General features: G+C 46.3%; 1 protein-coding gene across 8 annotated transcripts in view; it reads left to right on the top strand.

Annotated features, from left to right (window-relative positions):
• LOC112264215 (chromodomain-helicase-DNA-binding protein 9-like) overlaps nt 1–26,142 on the top strand; it is a 131,884-nt gene that overhangs the window by 94,580 nt on the left and 11,162 nt on the right. For all 8 annotated transcript variants that reach the window (XM_042331025.1, XM_042331027.1, XM_042331026.1 and 5 more), the window contains 14 exons: nt 8–184; nt 509–652; nt 2,324–2,422; nt 2,598–2,754; nt 7,890–8,100; nt 9,382–9,577; nt 9,923–10,096; nt 12,229–12,414; nt 12,649–12,759; nt 12,902–13,098; nt 17,651–17,850; nt 18,045–18,204; nt 22,007–22,096; nt 25,642–25,745. In XM_042331025.1, coding sequence (XP_042186959.1) covers nt 8–184; nt 509–652; nt 2,324–2,422; nt 2,598–2,754; nt 7,890–8,100; nt 9,382–9,577; nt 9,923–10,096; nt 12,229–12,414; nt 12,649–12,759; nt 12,902–13,098; nt 17,651–17,850; nt 18,045–18,204; nt 22,007–22,096; nt 25,642–25,745 — 2,206 coding nt within the window. The remainder of the gene's footprint in view (nt 1–7; nt 185–508; nt 653–2,323; nt 2,423–2,597; nt 2,755–7,889; nt 8,101–9,381; nt 9,578–9,922; nt 10,097–12,228; nt 12,415–12,648; nt 12,760–12,901; nt 13,099–17,650; nt 17,851–18,044; nt 18,205–22,006; nt 22,097–25,641; nt 25,746–26,142) is intronic.

Here is a 26,142-nt window from a genome sequence, read left to right as displayed (position 1 = left end):
CCTCCAGGGTCGTGTGGTGCGGGGAGCCTACAAGTTCCACGCCCTCATCACCACCTTTGAGATGATCCTGGGTGGCTGTCCAGAGCTCAACGCCATTGAGTGGCGCTGCGTCATCATCGATGAGGCCCATCGCCTCAAGAACAAGAACTGCAAGCTGCTAGAGGGCTTCAAGCTCATGAATCTGGTATGTCCAAGTCACTGAGCATAATGTAGGGCAGAACTGAGCCAAGGGCAGAAATGCAGCCATTACAGCTTGAATGTTTGAGATCCTAGTGTGTCTCCAATCAGTACCTTGTTGGTGTGTGGAGAGAAGCAGTGAAACGTGCCCTAATGGTAACCATCACTGTACACCAATCTGGTTGGATCTTAAGATTGTTTGTGATTGAGGTCTCCCCTCTCTCTGTAGTTGTGTTCAGTGGAGGCACAGCTTGTAGGTTGGAGTTCCTATTCTGTGTGTCTTGTATTGTTTCTAACTCACATCTCTCTCTTCCCTCTCCTCTCTGTACAGGAACACAAAGCTCTCCTGACAGGGACCCCCCTCCAGAACACAGTAGAGGAGCTGTTCAGTCTGCTGCACTTCCTGGAGCCTCAAAGCTTCCCCTCAGAGAATACCTTCATGCTGGAGTTTGGAGACCTCAAGACTGAGGAGCAGGTGAGGTTGTGTGATTCTATCATGTGGTTGTTGGGTTCGTATCAAGTGTGTCGCTGTGAGTGTGTGAGTATTATGTTGTTGGGTTCCTATCAACATAGTGTGTATGTGAGAAATACTGTGTGTTATAGTTTAGTCTCTGCCTGTTTACCTGTGTGTGAGTGTGTGAGTATTATGTTGTTGGGTTCCTATCAACATAGTGTGTATGTGAGAAATACTGTGTGTTATAGTTTAGTCTCTGCCTGTTTACCTGTGTGTGAGTGGGTTCCTATCAACAAAGTGTGTATGTGAGAAATACTGTGTGTTATAGTTTAGTCTCTGCCTGTTTACCTGTGTGTGTTGTTGGGTTCCTATCAACATAGTGTGTATGTGAGAAATACTGTGTGTTATAGTTTAGTCTCTGCCTGTTTGCCTGTGTGTGAGTGTCCTTTACCATCACTGATCATAATGAATATGATTATTAATACAGAAGCTCATTTGTTTTCATATGGTGTCAGGGGACATGAGTGTGTTTTCCCCACTCACCCCACCTGGTGTTTGAACAGTGTGTCAGTGTATGGAGATAATGATCCTGTTGGTACAGATGGGACTCTGAAGGAGAATAGAGCTCTCACACACACGCACAGACAGACAGACAGACAGACAGACAGACAGACAGACAGACAGACAGACAGACAGACAGACAGACAGACAGACAGACAGACAGACAGACAGACAGACAGACAGACAGACAGACAGTGCTGTTTTGGTAAGTTATGTTATGTTAAAGTTCCTTTAGCATTATGCTGATGTAATTACAGTTATTTAGAACCCCTTCATCAGTCTGTTAAGTGTGAAAAATCCAGCAGCGTTTCAGTTCTTGACACACTCAAACGGGTGTTCCTGGCATCTACTACCATACCCCGTTCAAAGGCACTTAAATATTTTGTCTTGCCCATTCACTCTCTGAATGGCACATTCACAATGTCTCAATTGTCTCAAGGATTAAAAATCCTTCTTTAACCTGTCTCCTCCCCTTCATCTACACTGATTGAAGTGGATTTAATAAGGGATCATAGGTTTCACCTGGTCAGTCTATGTCATAGAAAGCAGGTCTGGATGAAGGAGAGGAGACAGGTTAAATAAGGATTTCTAAGGTGTACCTAATGTTTTGTACACTCAGTGTATTGTACTGGTTTGACAATCATAGTACCACTGACCGGCCCATGGTCAATCCCTCTTAATCCTGCTAATCCTTCAGCACCTCTGGTTAAAATCATGTGTGTGTGGGTGCGTGTGTGGGTGCGTGTGTGGGTGCGTGTGGGTGCGTGCGTGGGTGCGTGTGTGGGTGAGTGTGTGGGTGCGTGTGTGTGTGCGTGCGTGTGCGGGTGTGGTGCGTGTGTGGGTGGGTGCATGGGTGGGTGCGTGGGTGGGTGCGTGTGTGGGTGGGTGCATGTGTGTGCGTGCGTGTGTGGGTGCGTGTGTGGTGTGGGTGCGTGTGGGTGGGTGCATGTGTGGGTGCGTGAAAGAGTGCGTTTCCATTCCAGACTCTCCACATGTTAACCTGTATCTTCCATCTCCCTGTATCCGTCTCTCTGTGTCTCAGGTCAAAAAGCTTCACATATTACTGTAAACTGTGTATGTGTGCGTATGCATGCGTCCATATATGAACATGCATATCTCGGTCTCTCTCAGGTCCAGAAGTTGCAGGCCATCCTGAAGCCCATGATGCTGCGTCGTCTCAAGGAGGACGTGGAGAAGAAGCTGGCTCCTAAGGAGGAAACCATCATTGAGGTGTGTGTGTGTGCGTTGTGTGTGTTTGAGATTGAGTATTTGTGGTTTTTTGTTTTTTTTGTTTTGCTGACTGATGTGGTTTCTGTGTATTGTCCTATGTAATTGAATGTTTCTATATGATGTGGTTTCTGTGTATTGTCCTATATAATTTAATGTTTCTATATAATGTGGTCAGGTGGAGCTGACCAACATCCAGAAGAAGTACTACAGAGCCATCCTAGAGAAGAACTTCTCCTTCCTGTCTAAAGGAGTCGGCCAGGCCAACGTCCCCAACCTGGTCAACACCATGATGGAGCTGAGGAAGTGTTGCAACCACCCCTACCTCATTAAAGGTACAGTGATATTGCTACAATCTACAAAAGTTGTGGAACGCTGTATGTAGCCTCTTGATATATGGAAGGACAGTGTATGCAGTGTGGGGTAGGCTGATTTGGGTAATTCCCGCCCATACCGGTAGTAAAGAGCTCTATAGCAGCTCCGGGGCAGAATGAAAACCTCTGAGTCAGAGACGTCCTCATTCCTCACTATCTTTCCCTATGGCGCTGTCTGTTTCTCTCACCCACCCTCTCTCCTCCTCCCTCCATCTTTCTCCTAGCTGTGTCAGAACAGAGAAAGCAGGCCAGGAGGTTGAGGCTCTGGAACAGATAATGGACTAACTTCACATCTCCCTCCATCCCTCCGTTCATCCCACATCTTAAAGCTGCTGTGTTGGTCCATTGCTCTCCCTCTTCCTTGCCCTCCTTACCATAGCTGTAATATATTTATGTCACTGGTGTACTTGTGCTCTGGTTAATCTGGTTAATCACAGTGCTCTCATACAAGGCCAGCCTAGTGAACTTTTGGCCTGTGGTTTGACAGGTGCTTCTGTGTGTGTGTGTGTGTGTGTGTGTGTGTGTGTGTGTGTGTGTGTGTGTGTGTGTGTGTGTGTGTGTGTGTGTGTGTGTGTCAGTTTTAGTGAGGGCTAGGACAACTAAAGGATCAGCTTTAGAGTTGATAAACGGAAATATGAAATGCTTTCTAATTAAGCAGTAAGTCACAAGGGGGTGTGGAATATGTGCTCCTGAGTGGCGCAATGCTAGAGGCATCACTACAGACACCCTGGTTCTGATACAGGCTGTATCACAACCGGCCTTGATTGGGAGTCCCATAGGGCAGAACACAATTACAATTGGTCCAGCGTCATCCGGGTTTGACCAGTGTAGGCCGTCATTGTAAGTAAGAATTTGTTCTTAACTGACTTGCCTAGTTAAATAAAGGTAAAATAAAAAACACTGGTAAACAGTTTATAATAGCAATAAGGCACCTCAGGGGCTTGTGGTATATGGCCAATATACCACGGCTAAGGTCGTGCCTAAGAACAGACTTTAGCCGTGGTATATTGGCCATGTACCACAAACCCGAGGTGCCATATTGCTACTGTGATCTGGTTACCAACGTAATTTGAACAGTAAAAAAAAAAATCATACCTGTGTTATATGGTCTGATATACCACGGATGTCTGCCAATCAGCATTCAGGGCTGGAAGTACTCAGTTTATAATATCCACTCGTTTGTAGTATGTCAAATCAAAAAATTGGGTTGTTAGACTTGATAAGCATTATACTATATCCTAACTCTCATATTGTCTTTGACCTGCATACAGATTAGTGTAATTATGGGACCTTTCTTCATCAAATCACATTATTTGTCACGTGCACCGAATACAACAGGTGTAGACCTTACAGTGAAATGCTTACTTACAGGCTCTAAACAATAGTGCAAAAAAGGTGTTAGGTGAACAATAGGCAAGTAAAGAAATAAAAACAACAGTAAAAAAACAGTGATGGCGGGTGGTGGTTGGCAGGACACAATTCAGATGGCCCGGTAAGCCAATGTGCGGGAGCACTGGTTGGTCTGGCCAATTGAGGTAGTATGTACATGAATGTATAGTTAAAGTGACTATGCATATATGATAAACAGAGAGTAGCAGCAGCGTAAAAGAGGGGTTGGGGGGGGACACAGTGCAAATAGTCTGGGTCGCCATTTGATTACCTGTTCAGGAGTCGTCTTATGGCTTGGGGGTAAAAACTGTCCTAGACTTTGCACTCCGGTACCGCTTGCAATGCAGTAGTAGAGAACAGTCTATGACTGGGGTGGCTGGGGTCTTTGACAATTTTTAGGGCCTTCCTCTGACACCGCCTGGTGTAGAGGTCCTGGATGGCAGGCAGCTTAGCCCCAGTGATGTACTGGGCCGTACGCACTACCCTCTGTAGCGACTTGCGGTCGCTACCCTCTGTAGCGACAAAGCTCACAGCATAGGAATGAAACCTTTTAGATACCACGATTCGCTGGGATTGGATGCTAAGGGGGTCCGGCTTGAATTCACCCGCTGAGACACAGCTACTCATCCGTAGCTTGCGTAGAAAAATATTTCTTTGTCTTCAAACTTGTGTTGCGTTCTGGGTTTGTTGACTTTTTAGACCTTGGCTGCAGCTTGGGACACGTAGTCTTCTCTGGAAATTCTTTACTCACAGGTTTTATACCCTTGGGTCAGAAGTGGGTGTAACCGCCTTTAGGGCAATTCTCTGGGCGTACCAAGTTAATTAAGAGGGCAAGGTCTAGATTTTACTCAAATCCAATTTTAGACAACTAACTTCACATTTCATCTTCCCCAAAACATTCTCTTTGATTTGGATATTTTCCATACAACGTACAATGTATAAATATCTACTAGGAAAAATCTTCACGTTACAATGTTTTCGTAATAACGTCATCTATTAAACCTTTAAAAACAAAACTAAAATGACATACATTTTCATATTCCATCTATCGTCATGACCACTGTTGTGGCTGACGGAAACCATTGTTCCAAAGTCCCTTTATTTCATGTTTAATGTTCTGAGGCTGGTTCTCCATAGTAACAGGACAAAGGAATTTGGGGCGTGAGGGGTCATAAAACCCCCACATCTTCAGACCCCTAGATCTTTCCTCCTCTGTTGGGGTTGAGAGATAAGCTGTAGGGTTGTGGTCTCCTGTAACCTGACCTGATCAGGACAGTCATGACACTTGGTTACGTTGAGGAATAGGTTGTTTTTCTGGCACCACCGGCCAGGTTTCTGACCTTCTCCCTATAGGCTGTCTCATTGTTGTCAGTGATCAGGCCTACCACTGTTGTGTCGTCTGCAAACTTAATGATGGTGTTGGAGTCGTGCCTGGCCATGCAGTCGTGGGTGAACAGGGAGTACATGAGGGGACTGAGCACGCACCCCTGGGGGGTTCCAGTGTTGAGGATCAGTGTGGCAGATGTGTTGCTACCTACCCTCATCACCTGGGGGCGGCCCGTCAGGAAGTCCAGGATCCAGTAGCAGAGGGAGGTGTTTAGTCCCAGGGTCCTTAGCTTAGTGATGAGCTTTGAGGGTACTATGGGTGTTGAACGCTGAGCTGTAGTCAATGAATAGCATTCTCACATAGGTGTTCCTTTTGTCCAGGTGGGAAAGGGCAGTGTGGAGTGCAATAGAGATTGCATCATATGTGGATCTGTTTGGGCGATATGCAAATGTTAGTGGGTCTAGGGTTTCTGGGATAATGGTGTTGATGTGAGCCATTACCAGCCTTTCAAAGCACTTCATGGCTACGGACATGAGTGCTACGGGTCTTTCTTAATTTAGGCAGGTTGCCTTCATGTTCTTGGGCACAGGGACTATGGTGGTCTGCTTGAAACATGTTGGTATTACAGACTCAATCAGGGACATGTTGAAAATGTCAGTGAAGACACCTGCCAGTTGGTCAGCACATGCCCGGAGCACACGTCCTGGTAATCCGACTGGCCCCACAGCCTTGTGTATGTTGACCTTTTTAAAGGTCTTACTCACGTTGGCTACAGAGAGCGTGATCACGCAGTCGTCCGGAACAGCTGATGCTCTCATGCATGCCTCAGTGTTGCTTGCCTCGAAGCGAGCATAGAAGTGATTTAGCTCGTCTGGTAGGCTCGTGTCACTGGGCAGCTCGCGGCTGTGCTTCCCTTTGTAGTCTGTAATAGTTTGCAAGCCCTGCCACATAAGACGAGCATCGAAGCTGGTGTTGTATGATTCAATCTTAGCCCTGTATTGAGGCTTTGCCTGTTTGATGGTTCCTCGCACAGCATAGCAGGATTTCTTATAAGCTTCAGGGTTAGAGTCCCGCTCCTTGAAAGCGGCAGCTCTACCCTTTAGCTCAGTGCGAATGTTGCCTGTAATCCATGGCTTCTGGTTCGGGGTGTGTACGTACAGTCACTGTGGGGACGACATCCTCGATGCACTTATTGATAAAGCCAGTGACTGATGTGGTGTACTCCTCAATGCCATCGGAAGAATCGCGGAACATGTTCCAGTCTGTGATTGTAAAACAGTCCTGTAGCTTAGCATCTGCTTCATCTGACCATTTCTTTATTGACCGAGTCACTGGTGCTTCCTGCTTTAATTTCTGCTTGTAAGCAGGAATCAGGAGGATAGAGTTGTGGTCGGATTTACCAAATGGAGGGCGAGGGAGAGCTTTGTACGCGTCTCTGTGTGTGGAGTACAGGTGATCTAGAATTTTTTCCCCTCTGGTTGCACATTTAACATTTTGATATAAATTAGGTAGAACTGATTTAAGTTTCCCTGCATTAAAGTCTCTGGCCACTAGGAGCGCCGCCTCTGGGTGAGAGGTTTCCTGTTTGCTTATTTCCTTATACAGCTGACTGAGTGCGGTCTTAGTGCCAGCATCTGTCTGTGGTGGTAAATAAACAGCCACGAAAAGTATAGCTGAAAACTCTCTAGGCAAGTAGTGTGGTCTGCAATTTATCACAATATACTCTACTTCAGGCAAGCAAAATCTAGAGACTTCCTTAGATTGCGTCCTGCTTATTGAAGAAAAAATCTTCATCTAATCCGAGGTGAGTGATCGATGTCCTGATATCCAGAAGCTCTTTTTTTGCCGTAAGATACGGTTGCAGAAACATTATGTACAAAATAAGTTGCAAATAACGCAAAAAAAACACATAATAGCACAATTGGTTGGGAACCCGTAAAACTGCTGCCATTTCTTCCTGCACCATTTTATATCAATGCTGGTTTGTGAGTTCGAGGCAGTGAGCTGTGTGTGTGAACTGTCTCCTTGGTCATTCAGTTGCTTGGTCATTATCCTTCTAACCAGTGACCAGAGAGAGAGTTCCTTGTACCGTCACCTCACTCAGGTCCACACTCTTTTTTTCCAGTACCATATTGTACAAAATCTATTCCATGACAGAGTTGCTATTCCTGTCTGTCTTAAAGTAGGTACTGTATATGAACTGCATACAGATTAGGTGAAAATGGTAGCATGGTACCAGATTAAGTGTCATCCAGTATTTTCCCAATAGAAGCCAAACTGTAGTGGCAACAGCATTAGACAGGGGCCCGCCCTGCTTGTACAATTGTAGCAGAAACACTGATACCATCACTGACTTTATTTGCCTGTCCATTTCTCCCAGGTGCTGAGGAGAAGATCTTGGAGGACTTCCGAGAGGTGTACAGCCCTGTTGCCTTTGATTTCCACCTGCAGGCCATGGTGCAGTCGGCTGGTAAACTGGTCCTCATAGACAAGCTGCTGCCCAAGATGAAGGCCGGGGGACACAAGGTCCTCATCTTCTCCCAGATGGTCCGCTGTCTGGATATCCTGGAGGACTACCTCATCCAGAGAAGGTACTGCTGCCTGCCTCTCTTCTCGCCTTGTATTACTATGCTCCCAAGTACTCCACTCCAATAGAAGCCTGGAAATCAAGGTTCTCTCTCCTCAGATATTTCATATCTTTCAGCTAGGCTGATGCGGAAAAAGATGCTTGAGAGGGTAATAGACTTTGTAATTTCCATTTTTCAGCTCCATTTTCAAAGTGACGTATTTATGGTTTATTATCTGGTGTTAGCTAGCTAGCAGTTTGCAGTGCAGCAAAAGCTGAATCACTCCAGTACTTTCCCTTGTTAAATTGAATGTAGTTGAAGAGAAATGTTGAATATCTAAGCATTAGCCTCTCTCTTCAGTGACTGTCTGAGAAAGAGCCTTTTAAAGCCCCCAGTGCTCATCACTCCATAATGCTACCCAGAGCAGGGAGATGATAAAGACTGTAACAGAAGCAGAAGAATGTACCAAGACCCTTTCATTCAAGGTCTTAATCTCCTGGCTTAATGAGCTCCCTGTTTGCACGCTAAATGAAAAGGATATTATCCCAGCAGCCCGTCTAAGCTGTGGAAAACAGGCGACTGGCCTGGTCTGTGTGGTCTCTTTTCCCTGCCTCTGGATATTTCTGTCCTCTCTCTTCTTCTCCCTCTCGCTATCCTCTCTTGTCTCTCACTATCCCTTGCCTGGCCCTGTGTTCTTTTCCCCTCCATGCTTCTTTCTGGCACTCAAATTTCGAACCAAACCAGTGTAAACACACAAGGCGAGGTGCTCCGCTCAGTGGCAAGGCAAGGCTTAGCCGGGGTTCAGCGGCAGGTCACAGACTCCCTCGGAGCACTCCCACAGCAGACAGAGGGAGAGAGGAGTCTGGGCGGGTGGAGGGAAGTGGGTCACTGTAGAGGTGAGGTGTGTAAGGTGAAGAAGATTAGGGGTAGGATGTGGGGTGAGGCAGAGGCGAGGCCAGGGCCCCTGGAAAGAGGCTGCCCGAGAGAGGGGGAGGAAGGATGAAAGGAGGGAGAGAGAGCAGAATAGAGATAGGGGAAAAGAGAGACAGGAATGGGGGAAAGAAGGAGACAACTAGTGAATGTTGTTTGAAAGTGGATGACAAAAACAAATTCCTGGAAATATTGTGTGGCAATTGTAGGCCCCTTAATGCGTGATGGTTGGTGTTGTAACAGCTACTGTAAAACTCAGTGTCGTACTGTATGTAAATGTTGACCTTCATGATACTTGGATGTGACGCTAGAACATTTGTAATTATGTGTACTAGAAGATCCTACTCCAACCCTGCATGGTCCTGTGTTCCTCAGGTACCTCTATGAGCGTATCGATGGCAGAGTGAGAGGTAACCTGCGTCAGGCAGCTATAGACCGTTTCAGCAAACCAGACTCGGACCGCTTTGTGTTCCTGCTGTGTACCCGGGCTGGAGGTCTGGGCATCAACTTGACTGCTGCTGACACCTGTATTATCTTTGACTCAGACTGGAACCCACAGAACGACCTGCAGGTAAAGACACACACAGACATTGAAAGTGACTTCAGCCTCCACTGTAATACAATTAACAACGAAGGTGTGGTCTCTTTCTATTTCAATTCAGTCAATTCGGGAAGTCCTTGAATTGAGAAGTGTCTTTTATATCCTATTATAATAGTTTAACTTTTTAATTGACACAGCTTGGATAGTAAAATGTATGTATGCATGACTAAGTCGCTTTGGGTAAAAGCGTCTGCTAAATGGCATATATTATATTATTATAGCAGAGCAACGATCTTGATCCTGAAGTTATTTTTATTGGACAAATATAAAATGTATTGGGCTGGTCATAACCAAGTTATTTTCTATTATTCTCAGGCTCAGGCTCGCTGCCATAGGATTGGTCAGAACAAGGCGGTGAAGGTATACCGTCTGATCACCAGGAACTCTTACGAGCGGGAGATGTTTGACCGGGCCAGCCTCAAACTGGGCCTGGACAAGGCTGTGCTGCAGAGCATGAGTGGCAGAGAGAACAGCGTGCCGGGAGGAGGGGTGAGTCTGCTGTGTTCGTCATACACACACACACACACACTCTGCAGCACCTGTATCAGTCGGGTGGATGCTCTATGCATTCGGAAAGTATTCAGACCCCTTGACCTTTTCCACAATTTGTTACGTTACAGCCTTATTCTAAAATGTATTAAATCTTTTTTTTCTTCTTAGCAATCTACACACAATAACCCATAATGACAAAGCAACAACAGGTTTTCAGAGCTTTTTGCTAATTTTGTACAAATAAAAAACTGAAATACCTTATTTACTTAAGTATTCAGACCATTTGCTATGAGTCTCGAAATTGAGCTCAGGTGCATCCTGTTTCCATTGATCATCTTTGAGATGTCTCTATAACTTGATGGGAATCCACCTGTGGTAAATTTAATTGATTGGACATGATTTGGAAAAAACACACCTCTATATAAGGTCCACAGTTGACAGTGCATGTCAGAGCAAAAACCAAGCCAAGATGTCGAAGGAATTGGAGACAGGATTGTGTCGAGGCACAGATCTGGGGAAGGGTACCAAAAAATGTCTGCTGCATTGAAGGACCGCAAGAACACAGTGGCCTCCATCATTCTTAAATGGAAGACGTTTGGAACCACTAAGACTCTTCCTAGAACTGGCTGCCCGGCCAAACTGAGCAATCGGGGAAGAAGGGTCTTGGGCAGGGAGGTGACCAAGAACCCGATGGTCACTCTGACAGAGCTCTAGAGTTCCGCAGTGGAGATGGGAGAACCTTCCCATCTCTGCAGCACTCCACCAATCTGCCCTTCATGGTAGAGTGGCTTGACGGAAGCCATTCTTCAGTAAAAGCCACATGACAGCCCGCTTGGAGTTTGCCTAAAGGCACCTGAAGAGACTCAGGCCATGAGAAACAAGATTCTCTGGTCTGATGAAACCAAGATTGAACTCTTTGGTCTGAATGCCAAGCGTCACATCTGGAGGAAACCTGGCACCATCCCTACGGAGAAGCATGGTGGTGACAGCATCATGCTGTGGGGATGTTTTTCAGTGGCAGGGACTGGGATACTAGTCAGGGTCGTGGCAAAGATGAATGGAGCAAAGTACAGAGATCCTCAATTAAAACCTGCATCCAGAGCGCTCAGGACCTCAGACTGGGGCAAAGGTTCACCTCCCAACAGGACAACAACCCTAAGCACACAGCCAAGACAACACAGGAGTGGCTTCGGGACAAGTCTCTGAATGTCCTTGAGTGGCCCAGCCAGAGTTGGACTTGAACCTGATCAAACATCGCTGGAGAGACCTGAAAATAGCTGTGCAGCAACGCTCCCCATCCAACCTGACAGCGCTTGAGAGGAGTTGCAGAGGAGAATCGGAGAAACTCCCCAAATACAACGTTGTAGCGTCATACCCAAGAAGACTCGGCTGTAATTGCTGCCAAAGTGCTTCAACAAAGTACTGAGTAAAGGGTCTGAATACTTATGTAAATGTAAATGTAATATTTCAATATATATATATATATATATATATATTTTTATATTTGCAAAAAAAAACTTTATTTGCGTTGTTTTTGCGTCATTATGGGGTATTGTGTGTAGATTGATGATATTATCCATTTTAGAATAAGGCTGTAATGTAACAAAATGTGTAAAAAGTCTAGGGGTCGGAATATATTCCCGAAGGCACAAAATGTTAAGTCCATTCTACAAAATGAGAGTGTAGAAAGTGGACTAGTCAATATAATAAACACAGCTTTGAGATATCCTCTTAGTGCATCATCAGTGTGTAGGAGGAGCTTAGCTGTTTCTCTCTCTGGATTAGCTGGACTATCAGGAAGAAAGTGTTGAGCAGACATTATCACCACCAGCTGCATACTAACACACCGTGGGTCAGCTGAGGGTTGCTGCTACTCTTAAAGATTTAAAAAGGTCTGGCATGTGATCCAGTTCAGCTTCAGTTCAACTAACTGTCTCTCTCCTCTGCGTTTCTCACACTAGAGTGTCTGTCTGTTTTTGTGTGGTGTTAATGCGTAGGGATGTGTTATGCACATGTTTGCGTGTACAATGATGTAATGTGTAAATAGTCCAGTCTGTGATCTACTGTAGTCCATCATCAGTTCCCCAACACCCTCTCTGTTTCTCCTTCTCCCCCTCCCCTCTCTCCAGCCGACCCAGCAGCAGCTGTCTAAGAAGGAGATCGAGGACCTGCTGAGGAAAGGGGCTTATGGAGCTCTGATGGACGATGAGGATGAGGGGGCCAAGTTCTGTGAGGAGGACATCGACCAGATCCTTCAACGCAGGACCAAGACCATCACCATCGAGTCTGAGGGACGGGGATCTACCTTTGCCAAGGTACCAGTGACTGAAAGTGCACCACACAGTGGTCATTGTTTGAATGTTGCTATCCTTTTCCTTTCTGCATGACTAGCAGTAGTAACCAGTGTCTCCTGTCTACTCTCATGTCACTCTTCATCACAGACTCTCAGCTCTGTTAGGAGACTCAGACTTCTAATTGAAGGAGACTCAGGAAGGAACAGTGAATCAGATTAACAAGGTTTAACGTGATATAATGTCTTCTTCTCTCAGGCCAGTTTTGTGGCATCCGGAAACCGCACAGACATTTCTCTGGACGACCCCAACTTCTGGGACAAGTGGGCCAAGAAGGCTGAGATTGACATGGACACTGCCAATGGCAGAGTAAGTAATGCTTTAGTTTAAACACTGAACCTGCTCTTTCTGACCATGATGAGATATGTTATATAGGAGATAAGATCAATGCCATGTGTAAATTTGCTACAATAGTATCTGAGTATCTGTGTGTGTTCCTATTCCACAACAGAACAGCCTGGTAATTGACACTCCGAGGGTGAGGAAGCAGACCCGACCCTTCAGTGCCACTAAGGACGAGCTGGCAGAGCTGTCAGAGGGGGAGAGCGACAACGAGGACAAGCCCAAGCTACGCCGGCCCCACGACCGCCTCAACAGCTACGGCAGGACAGAGTGCTTCAGAGTGGAGAAGAACCTACTAGTATACGGGTCAGTGACAGTGACTGGACCACTTGTGTTCTCCTGTGCTCTCCTGTGTTGTCCATCTATATTGTACAATATTGTGTCTGTAATGAGACTCCTGTGTTATCCATCTATATTGTACAGTATTGTGTCTGTACTAAGGCTCTCCTGTTGTTCCATCTATATTGTAAAGTGTTGTGTCTGTACTGAAGCTCTCCTGTGTTGTCCAGCTGTGTTGTGTCTGTACTGAGGTTCTCCTGTGTTGTCCATCTGTATAGTGTGTGTACTAGAGGTCGACCGATTATGATTTTTCAACGCCGATACCGATTATTGGAGGACCAAAAATGTTGATTTAAATAATCTATTTAAATTTAAAAAATTGTAATAATGACAATTACAACAATACTGAATTAACCCTTATTTATCTTAATATAATACATCAATAAAATCAATTTAGCCTCAAGTAGATAATGAAACATGTTCAATTTGGTTTAAATAACGCAAAAACAAAGTGTTGGAGAAGAACGTAAAAGTGCAATATGTGCTATGTAAGAAAGCTAACGTTTCAGTTCCTTGCTCAGAACATGAGAACACATGAAAGCTGGTGGTTCCTTTTAACATGAGTTTTCAATATTCCCAGGTAAGAAGTTTTAGGTTGTAGTTATTATAGGACTATTTCCCTCTATACCATTTGTATTTCATTAACCTTTGACTATTGGATGTTCTTATAGGCACTTTAGTATTGCCAGTGTAACAGTATAGCTTCCGTCCTCTCCTCGCTCCTCCCTGGGCTCGAACCAGCAACACAACGACAACAGCCACCACATCGAAGCAGCGTTACCCATGCAGTACGCTACGGTTGTAAGATCGGGTCCCCGAGCTGACAAGGTGAAAATCTGTCTTTCTGCCCCTGAACGAGGCAGTTAACCCACCGTTCCTAGGCCGTCATTGAAAATAAGAATGTGTTCTTAACTGACTTGCCTAGTTAAATAAATATTAAATAAAGGTGTAAAAAAATAAATAATAATAAATAAATAAATAATCGGCATATCGGCGCCCAAAAATACAGATTTCCGATTGTTATGAAAACTTGAAATAGGCCCTAATTAATCGGCCATTCCGATTAATCTGTCGACATCTAGTCTGTACTGAGGCCCTCCTGTGTTGTCCATCTATATTGTATGGTGTTGTGTCTGTACTGAGGCTCTCCTGTGTTGTCCATCTATATTGTACAGTATTGTGTCTGTACTGAGGCTCTCCTGTGTTGTCCATCTATATTGTACAGTATTGTGTCTGTACTGAGGCCCTCCTGTGTTGTCCATCTATATTGTACAGTATTGTGTCTGTACTGAGGCTCTCCTGTGTTGTCCATCTATATTGTACAGTATTGTGTCTGTACTGAGGCTCTCCTGTGTTGTCCATCTATATTGTACAGTATTGTGTCTGTACTGAGGCCCTCCTGTGTTGTCCATCTATATTGTATGGTGTTGTGTCTGTACTGAGGCTCTCCTGTGTTGTCCATCTATATTGTATGGTGTTGTGTCTGTACTGAGGCTCTCCTGTGTTGTCCATCTATATTGTACAGTATTGTGTCTGTACTGAGGCTCTCCTGTGTTGTCCATCTATATTGTATGGTGTTGTGTCTGTACTGAGGCTCTCCTGTGTTGTCCATCTATATTGTATGGTGTTGTGTCTGTACTGAGGCCCTCCTGTGTTGTCCATCTATATTGTACAGTATTGTGTCTGTACTGAGGCCCTCCTGTGTTGTCCATCTATATTGTACAGTATTGTGTCTGTACTGAGGCCCTCCTGTGTTGTCCATCTATATTGTATGGTGTTGTGTCTGTACTGAGGCTCTCCTGTGTTGTCCATCTATATTGTATGGTGTTGTGTCTGTACTGAGGCCCTCCTGTGTTGTCCATCTATATTGTATGGTGTTGTGTCTGTACTGAGGCTCTCCTGTGTTGTCCATCTATATTGTACAGTATTGTGTCTGTACTGAGGCCCTCCTGTGTTGTCCATCTATATTGTATGGTGTTGTGTCTGTACTGAGGCTCTCCTGTGTTGTCCATCTATATTGTATGGTGTTGTGTCTGTACTGAGGCTCTCCTGTGTTGTCCATCTATATTGTATGGTGTTGTGTCTGTACTGAGGCTCTCCTGTGTTGTCCATCTATATTGTATGGTGTTGTGTCTGTACTGAGGCCCTCCTGTGTTGTCCATCTATATTGTATGGTGTTGTGTCTGTACTGAGGCTCTCCTGTGTTGTCCATCTATATTGTATGGTGTTGTGTCTGTACTGAGGCTCTCCTGTGTTGTCCATCTATATTGTATGGTGTTGTGTCTGTACTGAGGCTCTCCTGTGTTGTCCATCTATATTGTACAGTATTGTGTCTGTACTGAGGCTCTCCTGTGTTGTCCATCTATATTGTATGGTGTTGTGTCTGTACTGAGGCTCTCCTGTGTTGTCCATCTATATTGTATGGTGTTGTGTCTGTACTGAGGCTCTCCTGTGTTGTCCATCTATATTGTACAGTATTGTGTCTGTACTGAGGCTCTCCTGTGTTGTCCATCTATATTGTATGGTGTTGTGTCTGTACTGAGGCTCTCCTGTGTTGTCCATCTATATTGTACAGTATTGTGTCTGTACTGAGGCTCTCCTGTGTTGTCCATCTATATTGTATGGTGTTGTGTCTGTACTGAGGCTCTCCTGTGTTGTCCATCTATATTGTATGGTGTTGTGTCTGTACTGAGGCTCTCCTGTGTTGTCCATCTATATTGTACAGTATTGTGTCTGTACTGAGGCTCTCCTGTGTTGTCCATCTATATTGTATGGTGTTGTGTCTGTACTGAGGCCCTCCTGTGTTGTCCATCTATATTGTATGGTGTTGTGTCTGTACTGAGGCTCTCCTGTGTTGGCCATCTATATTGTACAGTATTGTGTCTGTACTGAGGCTCTCCTGTGTTGTCCATCTATATTGTACAGTATTGTGTCTGTACTGAGGCTCTCCTGTGTTGTCCATCTATATTGTACAGTATTGTGTCTGTACTGAGGCTCTCCTGTGTTGTCCATCTATATTGTACAGTATTGTGTCTGTACTGAGGCCCTCCTGTGTTGTCCATCTATATTGTACAGTATTGTGTCTGTACTGAGGCTCTCCTGTGTTGTCCATCTATATTGTACAGTGTTGTGTCTGTACTGAGGCTCTCCTGTGTTGTCCATCTATATTGTACAGTATTGTGTCTGTACTGAGGCTCTCCTGTGTTGTCCATCTATATTGTACAGTATTGTGTCTGTACTGAGGCTCTCCTGTGTTGTCCATCTATATTGTACAGTATTGTGTCTGTACTGAGGCCCTCCTGTGTTGTCCATCTATATTGTATGGTGTTGTGTCTGTACTGAGGCTCTCCTGTGTTGTCCATCTATATTGTATGGTGTTGTGTCTGTACTGAGGCTCTCCTGTGTTGTCCATCTATATTGTATGGTGTTGTGTCTGTACTGAGGCTCTCCTGTGTTGTCCATCTATATTGTACAGTATTGTGTCTGTACTGAGGCTCTCCTGTGTTGTCCATCTATATTGTATGGTGTTGTGTCTGTACTGAGGCTCTCCTGTGTTGTCCATCTATATTGTATGGTGTTGTGTCTGTACTGAGGCTCTCCTGTGTTGTCCATCTATATTGTACAGTATTGTGTCTGTACTGAGGCTCTCCTGTGTTGTCCATCTATATTGTATGGTGTTGTGTCTGTACTGAGGCTCTCCTGTGTTGTCCATCTATATTGTACAGTATTGTGTCTGTACTGAGGCTCTCCTGTGTTGTCCATCTATATTGTATGGTGTTGTGTCTGTACTGAGGCTCTCCTGTGTTGTCCATCTATATTGTATGGTGTTGTGTCTGTACTGAGGCTCTCCTGTGTTGTCCATCTATATTGTACAGTATTGTGTCTGTACTGAGGCTCTCCTGTGTTGTCCATCTATATTGTATGGTGTTGTGTCTGTACTGAGGCCCTCCTGTGTTGTCCATCTATATTGTATGGTGTTGTGTCTGTACTGAGGCTCTCCTGTGTTGTCCATCTATATTGTACAGTATTGTGTCTGTACTGAGGCTCTCCTGTGTTGTCCATCTATATTGTACAGTATTGTGTCTGTACTGAGGCTCTCCTGTGTTGTCCATCTATATTGTACAGTATTGTGTCTGTACTGAGGCTCTCCTGTGTTGTCCATCTATATTGTACAGTATTGTGTCTGTACTGAGGCCCTCCTGTGTTGTCCATCTATATTGTACAGTATTGTGTCTGTACTGGGGCTCTCCTGTGTTGTCCATCTATATTGTACAGTGTTGTGTCTGTACTGAGGCTCTCCTGTGTTGTCCATCTATATTGTACAGTATTGTGTCTGTACTGAGGCCCTCCTGTGTTGTCCATCTATATTGTACAGTATTGTGTCTGTACTGAGGCTCTCCTGTGTTGTCCATCTATATTGTACAGTATTGTGTCTGTACTGAGGCCCTCCTGTGTTGTCCATCTATATTGTACACCATTTGTCTCCAGTATTGACCCTCTCCTCTCCTGTGTCGTCCAGGTGGGGTCGTTGGAAGGATATCCTGCTCCATGGTCGTTTTAAGAAGCAGCTGACAGAGCGTGATGTAGAGTCTATCTGCAGAGCCCTTCTGGCCTACTGTCTGGTTCACTACCGCGGTGACGACAAGATCAAGAGCTTCATGTGGGACCTGATCGCCCCTTCCGAGGACGGACAGACCAAGGAACTACAGAACCACCTGGGTACGTTACAACCTCACAATGACCAAACCTCAGGGGTCCAACCACAGATTAGAATCTGGTTCCTCTCAAGGAATTCTTCCTTTAAAGGGCATTTCCCCTTATCACTGTGCTATTGGTTTACTGTCAATGTTTTTTAATGTGGGTTTATAAACCGGTGTCCATAACCACAAATTGTATCTGTGTTCCTCCCTCAGGTCTGTCGACCCCGGTCCCCAGAGGCAGGAAGGGGAAGAAGATGAAGACTCAATCTAGCACGTTTGACATCCAGAAGGCTGAGTGGATCAGGAAGCACAACCCAGAACACATGCTGCAGGACGAGGGATACAAGAAGCACCTCAAACACCACTGCAACAAGTAAGAAGCTACTCTTGGTACAATAGGCCTATAGTATTAAATATATTCAGTACACTTTTAGATTTTTTTTTAATGGTATTGTTGTCTAATAGTTACATTGGAACAAACAACGTTTGTAAATGTGTCTTAGCTTGGTTTTTATTGATGTTGGAAATAAACATAGGTTCTTGTCTCTGTCATATATAGAGTTGAGGTAAAATTTATTAAATCATATTTTGTATTTCCCTCAGTTTACTTCAGTGTATTGACGCTAGCCTGTGTCAAAACATAATTGTATGTTTTTGTCAGTAGCAGAGACTCCTGCACATCATCACCACTGTCTGGAATTAAGACAAATTGAAGCAGCCATCTTCTCCATCTGTGGCTTTCCTCTATAATGACTGTGAATCAGATTATAGATTACACTGCTGAATGATAATCATCTGAATGGGATTTTATCACAAACTAATAGCTGTCATTGATCTTTTATTGACAGATATAAAAAACAGATTACACTACAGCCAGGGATTTATTATATTTTATATAAAGCTACATAGATGATGGGAAGAAGAAAACAACTCTTACATCCAATGAAATGGTTTGAAATATGAACCTATAAATTAGCAGATGATGGTTGTTGAGATATAAAACTTAGCCAAATAGATGATGGTGAAATGTGTTAAACTACAGTAAATAGATTTAGGTTGCTGTCTTTCTAAAGGGGGTTGTTTGGGGGTTTGTCTCCTGCCATCCTGCTTTAAACATGCAGGGCTTCCACAGAAAGTTCCCCATTGTTCCCAGAGCAGTAGTGCTGAAGCCAGGGATCGTCCGATGGGAGGCTCTCTGGTCAAACGGGGACACACTCTGTGGCTTTGCTGACCTCCGCGTTTTCCCCTCAGGGAGGAATGTGGACTGACGTGGGGATGGGGCATGCACAGGCATGGCCCCCTACTGTCCCTGTCCCACACAGAGATCCAGAACCCTGTCCTATGATAATGACATTTAGAAGATGTGTGTTCAATACTGTGTAGCTACTAGTACTGGCCTGTTAGGAATGTAAGGTTAAGACTGACGAGGCCTGTGTTCTGTTGGGATATGTGTAACATTCTCAGTATGACTTGTGCTAGTACATGTCATATATATGATCTGCATGTGATTGTGGGTGTGTGTTTACCTTTATGTATCTAACTGTTTGTATCTGTGCTTGTATAGTAAGTACAGTATGTACACGAGGGTATGGGTATTTTGTGTGTGTGTGTGTGTGTGTGTGTGTGTGTGTGTGTGTGTGTGTGTGTGTGTGTGTGTGTGTGTGTGTGTGTGTGTGTGTACTCACACTCATGTGCATGTATGAGCTCCATGTCTGGGGCTGAGAGGTTCCCTTCTCCGTCAGATACCTCCCACACTCCAGGCTGTCTGTCTGAGTGTAAGAGAGAGAGAGAGGGAAAGAGTGATGTAGGGACTTGCTGACAGCCACAGGAAACAGCAGCTGCTGCGGGGAGACCCAGGGCACAGCCCTTCAGAGGCAGGGAGGGAGGGGAGAGGGCTGGACCTGAGCCTCAGCACTGGAGCTCACAGCTCTGCCTGCAGAGGGGGTGTTCTCATGTCACTCCCTTTCCACTAGTATCATACTGGATGTGTAAAGCTAGGGCCACACACACCACCTGAAGAAATCTACACGGGACTTTTTAACCTGCCACACTGTTAGACAGATAAAAAAACTAGATTTTCTCAGACCCTAGCTTGAGAGAGGAAGGGAGACTAGAATGTATGCCAGTCCATCACAGATCAGGCATACCATACTCCACCCACCACCCTCCACATTCCACCTCCTGACTGATGCCTGGCTGGGTACGTCATGGAAACAGCATCTCTCCTCTGACTCAGCCTGCCCCTCTCTTCTCTCCTCTCCCTGCCAGCCCAGAGATGACATCATATCACACCACTCATCTCTATGGCACAGACACTGTCTTACTCTCTATGGCACAGACACTGTCTCGCTCTCTATGGCACAGACACTGTCTCGCTCTCTATGGCACAGACACTGTCTCGCTCTCTATGGCACAGACACTGTCTCACTCTCTATGGCACAGACACTGCATCAGGGACTGACTACACAGTGAATGTACTGACTGCATATTTTCTATCCCACTCCATTTTGGGCATGTGTGTATCATTGAAGACAACATTTATACAGTATATACAAGAATACAAAATGTTTCCCTTTGCATGGACAGTTGATCTACCGTGACGAGCTAGGCACCGTGTTTCAGTCATCTACCGTGACGAGCTAGGCACCGTGTTTCAGTCATCTACCGTGACGAGCTGGGCACAGTATGTCAGTCATCTACCGTGACGAGCTAGGCACAGTATGTTAGTCATCTACCGTGACGAGCTAGGCACAGTATGTCAGTCATCTACCGTGACGAGCTAGGCACCGTGTTTCAGTCATCTACCGTGACGAGCTAGGCACCGTGTTTCAGTCATCTACCGTGACGAGCTAGCCACCGTGTTTCAGTCATCTACCGTGACGAGCTAGGCACCATGTTTCAGTCATCTACCGTGACGAGCTAGGCACCATGTTTCAGTCATCTACCGTGACGAGCTAGGCACAGTATGTCAGTCATCTACCGTGACGAGCTAGGCACCGTGGTTCAGTCATCTACTGTGACGAGCTAGGCACCGTGTTTCAGTCATCTACCGTGACGAGCTAGGCACCGTGTTTCAGTCATCTACCGTGACGAGCTAGCCACCGTGTTTCAGTCATCTACCGTGACGAGCTAGGCACCATGTTTCAGTCATCTACCGTGACGAGCTAGGCACCGTGGTTCAGTCATCTACCGTGACGAGCTAGGCACAGTTTCAGTCATCTACCGTGACGAGCTAGGCACCGTGTTTCAGTCATCTACCGTGACGAGCTAGCCACCGTGTTTCAGTCATCTACCGTGACGAGCTAGGCACCATGTTTCAGTCATCTACCGTGACGAGCTAGGCACCGTGTTCAGTCATCTACTGGACAGTTTCAGTCATCTACCGTGGTTCAGTCATCTACTGTGACGTTTCAGTCATCTAGGCACCGTGTTTCAGTCATCATCTAGCCACCGTGACGAGCTAGGCACCATGTTTCAGTCATCTACCGTGGCGAGCTAGGCACCATGTTTCAGTCATCTACCGTGGCGAGCTAGGCACAGTGTTTCAGTCATCTACCGTGACGAGCTAGGCACAGTGGTTCAGTCATCTACCGTGACGAGCTAGGCACAGTATGTCAGTCATCTTCCGTGACGAGCTAGGCACCGTGGTTCAGTCATCTACCGTGACGAGTTTCAGTCATCTACCGTGGCGAGCTAGGCACAGTATGTCAGTCATCTACCGTGACGAGCTAGGCACAGCATTTCAGTCATCTACCGTGACGAGCTAGGCACAGCATTTCAGTCATCTACCGTGACGAGCTAGGCACCGCTGTTCAGTCATCTACCGTGACGAGCTAGGCACCGTGTTTCACTCATCTACCGTGACGAGCTAGGCACAGCATTTCAGTCATCTACCGTGACGAGCTAGGCACAGCATTTCAGTCATCTACCGTGACGAGCTAGGCACCGTGTTTCAGTCATCTACCGTGACGAGTTTCAGTCATCACGGAGGAAAGTGAGAATGTGTGTGAGAGAGAGTGATATTTTAATTTTGTGTGTATATGCGTGAGTTTGTATGCCCGCGTGTGTGTGTGTATTTACGGATATGAGTGCGTGTGAAAGCCGTTCTGCTCTCTCAGCGTTTGTGTGTGCTGAGGCTTTGTGGTGACCGTGGGCGGGGCTGTGTCTGTGTGCAGGGTGTTGCTGCGGGTTAGAATGCTCTACTACCTGAAACAAGAGGTGATGGGAAGCCAGTCACAGAAGATACTGGACGGCGTGGACTCCAGGTGAGCTGAACTTTCACCTCTTTTATAACCAAACAGCTCTGAACATTGACAGACACCCTTAGAGTGGCGAACACAACATTTCCAAAGCTCACTGATGCTCTCTCTGTCTATCCTCTAATTGGTAATTTCAGTTATTAGATTATTTGAAGAGGACTACACTATTTAATCCATTATTTTGAGATGGTCGGATTGATCGGTGGCTATTCAGGCTAGACTGAATGTTATGCCAACCAGTTCAGCCAGGCTGCCAGCACTATGCCAGTATTTGTTTAAGTTTGGGATTTCTGGTAAGCTGCTGGCATGCAAATTCAGCTGACACATCGTTTTAGAAGGTTCCGTTTACATTCACTTTTTAAATAGAAACCTGTTCATTCATAGGCCCATGTTGTTCATGTTTTCCATAGTAAGGACATAAACCATACATGACAGGTTGTTCCCATACATACTGTAGCTGTCTCTATCTATCACCATGTCTGAAGGAGGGCACAGCTAGTCAGACTCAGGGAAGGAAGGTCCATGTCTGAAGGAGGGCACAGCTAGTCAGACTCAGGGAAGGAAGGTTCATGTATAACGGGGGGCACAGCTAGTCAGACTCAGGGAAGGAAGGTCCATGTATAACGGAGGGCACAGCTAGTCAGACTCAGGGAAGGAAGGTCCATGTCTGAAGGAGGGCACAGCTAGTCAGACTCAGGGAAGGAAGGTCCATGTCTGAAGGAGGGCACAGCTAGTCAGACTCAGGGAAGGAAGGTTCATGTATAACGGAGGGCACAGCTAGTCAGACTCAGGGAAGGAAGGTCCATGTATAACGGAGGGCACAGCTAGTCAGACTCAGGGAAGGAAGGTCCATGTCTGAAGGAGGGCACAGCTAGTCAGACTCAGGGAAGGAAGGTCCATGTATAACAGAGGGCACAGCTAGTCAGACTCAGGGAAGGAAAGGCCATGTCTGAAGGAGGGCACAGCTAGTCAGACTCAGGGAAGGAAGGTCCATGTCTGAAGGAGGGCACAGCTAGTCAGACTCAGGGAAGGAAGGTTCATGTATAACGGAGGGCACGGCTAGTCAGACTCAGGGAAGGAAGGTCCATGTCTGAAGGAGGGCACAGCTAGTCAGACTCAGGGAAGGAAGGTTCATGTATAACGGGGGGCACAGCTAGTCAGACTCAGGGAAGGAAAGTCCATGTCTGAAGGAGGGCACAGCTAGTCAGACTCAGGGAAGGAAGGTCCATGTCTGAAGGAGGGCACAGCTAGTCAGACTCAGGGAAGGAAGGTCCATGTATAACGGAGGGCACAGCTAGTCACTCAGGGAAGGAAGGTCCATGTCTGAAGGAGGGCACAGCTAGTCAGACTCAGGGAAGGAAGGTTCATGTATGTCTGAAGGAGGGCACAGCTAGTCAGACTCAGGGAAGGAAGGTCCATGTATAACGGAGGGCACAGCTAGTCAGACTCAGGGAAGGAAGGTCCATGTATAACGGAGGGCACAGCTAGTCAGACTCAGGGAAGGAAGGTTCATGTATAACGGAGGGCACAGCTAGTCAGACTCAGGGAAGGAAAGTCCATGTCTGAAGGAGGGCACAGCTAGTCAGACTCAGGGAAGGAAGGTCCATGTCTGAAGGAGGGCACAGCTAGTCAGACTCAGGGAAGGAAGGTCCATGTATAACGGAGGGCACAGCTAGTCAGACTCAGGGAAGGAAGGTCCATGTCTGAAGGAGGGCACAGCTAGTCAGACTCAGGGAAGGAAGGAAGGTCCATAGTCAGACTAAGGTCCAGAGGGCACAGCTAGTCAGACTCAGGGAAGGAAAGTCCATGTCTGAAGGAGGGCACAGCTAGTCAGACTCAGGGAAGGAAGGTTCATGTATAACGGAGGGCACGGCTAGTCAGACTCAGGGAAGGAAGGTCCATGTCTGAAGGAGGGCACAGCTAGTCAGACTCAGGGAAGGAAGGTCCATGTCTGAAGGAGGGCACAGCTAGTCAGACTCAGGGAAGGAAGGTCCATGTATAACGGAGGGCACGGCTAGTCAGACTCAGGGAAGGAAGGTCCATGTCTGAAGGAGGGCACAGCTAGTCAGACTCAGGGAAGGAAGGTTCATGTATAACGGAGGGCACAGCTAGTCAGACTCAGGGAAGGAAGGTCCATGTCTGAAGGAGGGCACAGCTAGTCAGACTCAGGAAACGAAAGTCCATGTCTGAAGGAGGGCACGGCTAGTCAAACTCAGGGAAGGAAAGTCCATGTATGAAGGAGGGCACAGTTAGTCAGACTCAGGTCAGGAAAGTCCATGTCTGAAGGAGGGCACGGCTAGTCAGACTCAGGGAAGGAAAGTCCATGTATGAAGAAGGGCACGGCTAGTCAGACTCAGGTCAGGAAAGTCCACGTATGAAGGAGGGCACGGCTAGTCCGACTCAGGGAAGGAAAGTCCATGTCTGAAGGAGGGCACAGCTAGTCAGACTCAGGTCAGGAAAGTCCATGTATGAAGGAGGGCACAGCTAGTCAGACTCAGGGAAGGAAAGTCCATGTCTGAAGGAGGGCACAGCTAGTCAGACTCAGGTCAGGAAAGTCCATGTATGAAGGAGGGCACAGCTAGTCAGACTCAGGTCAGGAAAGTCCATGTATGAAGGAGGGCACAGCTTGTCAGACTCAGGGAAGGAAAGTCCATGTCTGAAGGAGGGCACAGCTAGTCAGACTCAGGTCAGGAAAGTCCATGTATGAAGGAGGGCACAGCTTGTCAGACTCAGGGAAGGAAAGTCCATGTATGAAGGAGGGCACAGTTAGTCAGACTCAGGTCAGGAAAGTCCATGTCTGAAGGAGGGCACGGCTAGTCAGACTCAGGGAAGGAAAGTCCATGTATGAAGAAGGGCACGGCTAGTCAGACTCAGGTCAGGAAAGTCCACGTATGAAGGAGGGCACGGCTAGTCCGACTCAGGGAAGGAAAGTCCATGTCTGAAGGAGGGCACAGCTAGTCAGACTCAGGTCAGGAAAGTCCATGTCTGAAGGAGGGCACAGCATGTATGAAGAAGGGCACGGCTTAGTCAGACTCAGGTCAGGAAAGTCCATGTATGAAGGAGGGCACAGCTTGTCAGACTCAGGGAAGGAAAGTCCATGTCTGAAGGAGGGCACAGCTAGTCAGACTCAGGTCAGGAAAGTCCATGTATGAAGGAGGGCACAGCTTGTCAGACTCAGGGAAGGAAAGTCCATGTCTGAAGGAGGGCACGGCTAGTCCGACTCAGGGGAAAGTCAGTAGTCACTCCACCTGCTGTTTAAAGATGGATCAGCAGCTTCTCAGAACCAATACTATTGAGGAGGGTATACAGAAGTGGGTGAGGAAAAACGTTGAGTATTTTTAGTCCCCAGAGACATTTTCAGCCTTGATGCTGACCTAAAAGTCTTATCGGAGCTCATGGTTTTGGGTGTACCACGCTGTTGCTTATCTGAGAATCTATGTTGGGATGGAAACCCAGCTGTCATAGTACCCATGAGTCCCCTATGCTGTTGTACCCATAAATCCCTGTTCCTCCTGTCATGTTGTGTTCTGTCCACACCCCCTCCTCATCAGTGAGATCAAGATCTGGGTTCCTGAGCCCGACAGCTCTGAGCTACCAGCCCTGTGGTGGGACAACATCTCTGACAAGTGTCTGCTGTTGGGGGTCTACAAGCACGGTGAGTCAACAACAGGGACCAGGGATGTGCTAACTGACCCACAGGCCTGAGACATCTAGAATGTGTGATACTAATGTGTGATACAGTCATTAAACTATGATGTATTGGGCATATATTCTAAGTGAGTTTACTAGAATGGATATAGGAACAGAGCCAAGTCAAATGTAGAGATTGAAAAAGGGTCAGGGGGAATTCATCAGATACGGTGTAGTATGTACAATTCTGAGTTAGTGTCATGTGGAAAATGTACTGTATGTGTTTTCATGTTCTTCCACAGGGATGTAGTTAACACTGGATGGCAGCTGTCACACTCACCTTTGGGGGAAAGTGGCCAGCTGTATGTTTGTTTTTTATCTCTTCATGTTTCCAAGTTCTAACCTCTGTTTGCTTACCTCTC

Source organism: Oncorhynchus tshawytscha, linkage group LG12, assembly GCF_018296145.1.
Source record: "Oncorhynchus tshawytscha isolate Ot180627B linkage group LG12, Otsh_v2.0, whole genome shotgun sequence".
NCBI classification, from domain to species: domain Eukaryota; kingdom Metazoa; phylum Chordata; class Actinopteri; order Salmoniformes; family Salmonidae; genus Oncorhynchus; species Oncorhynchus tshawytscha.
Note: the sequence above shows the minus strand (reverse complement) of the source record. Positions and strands in the feature narration are given on the sequence as shown.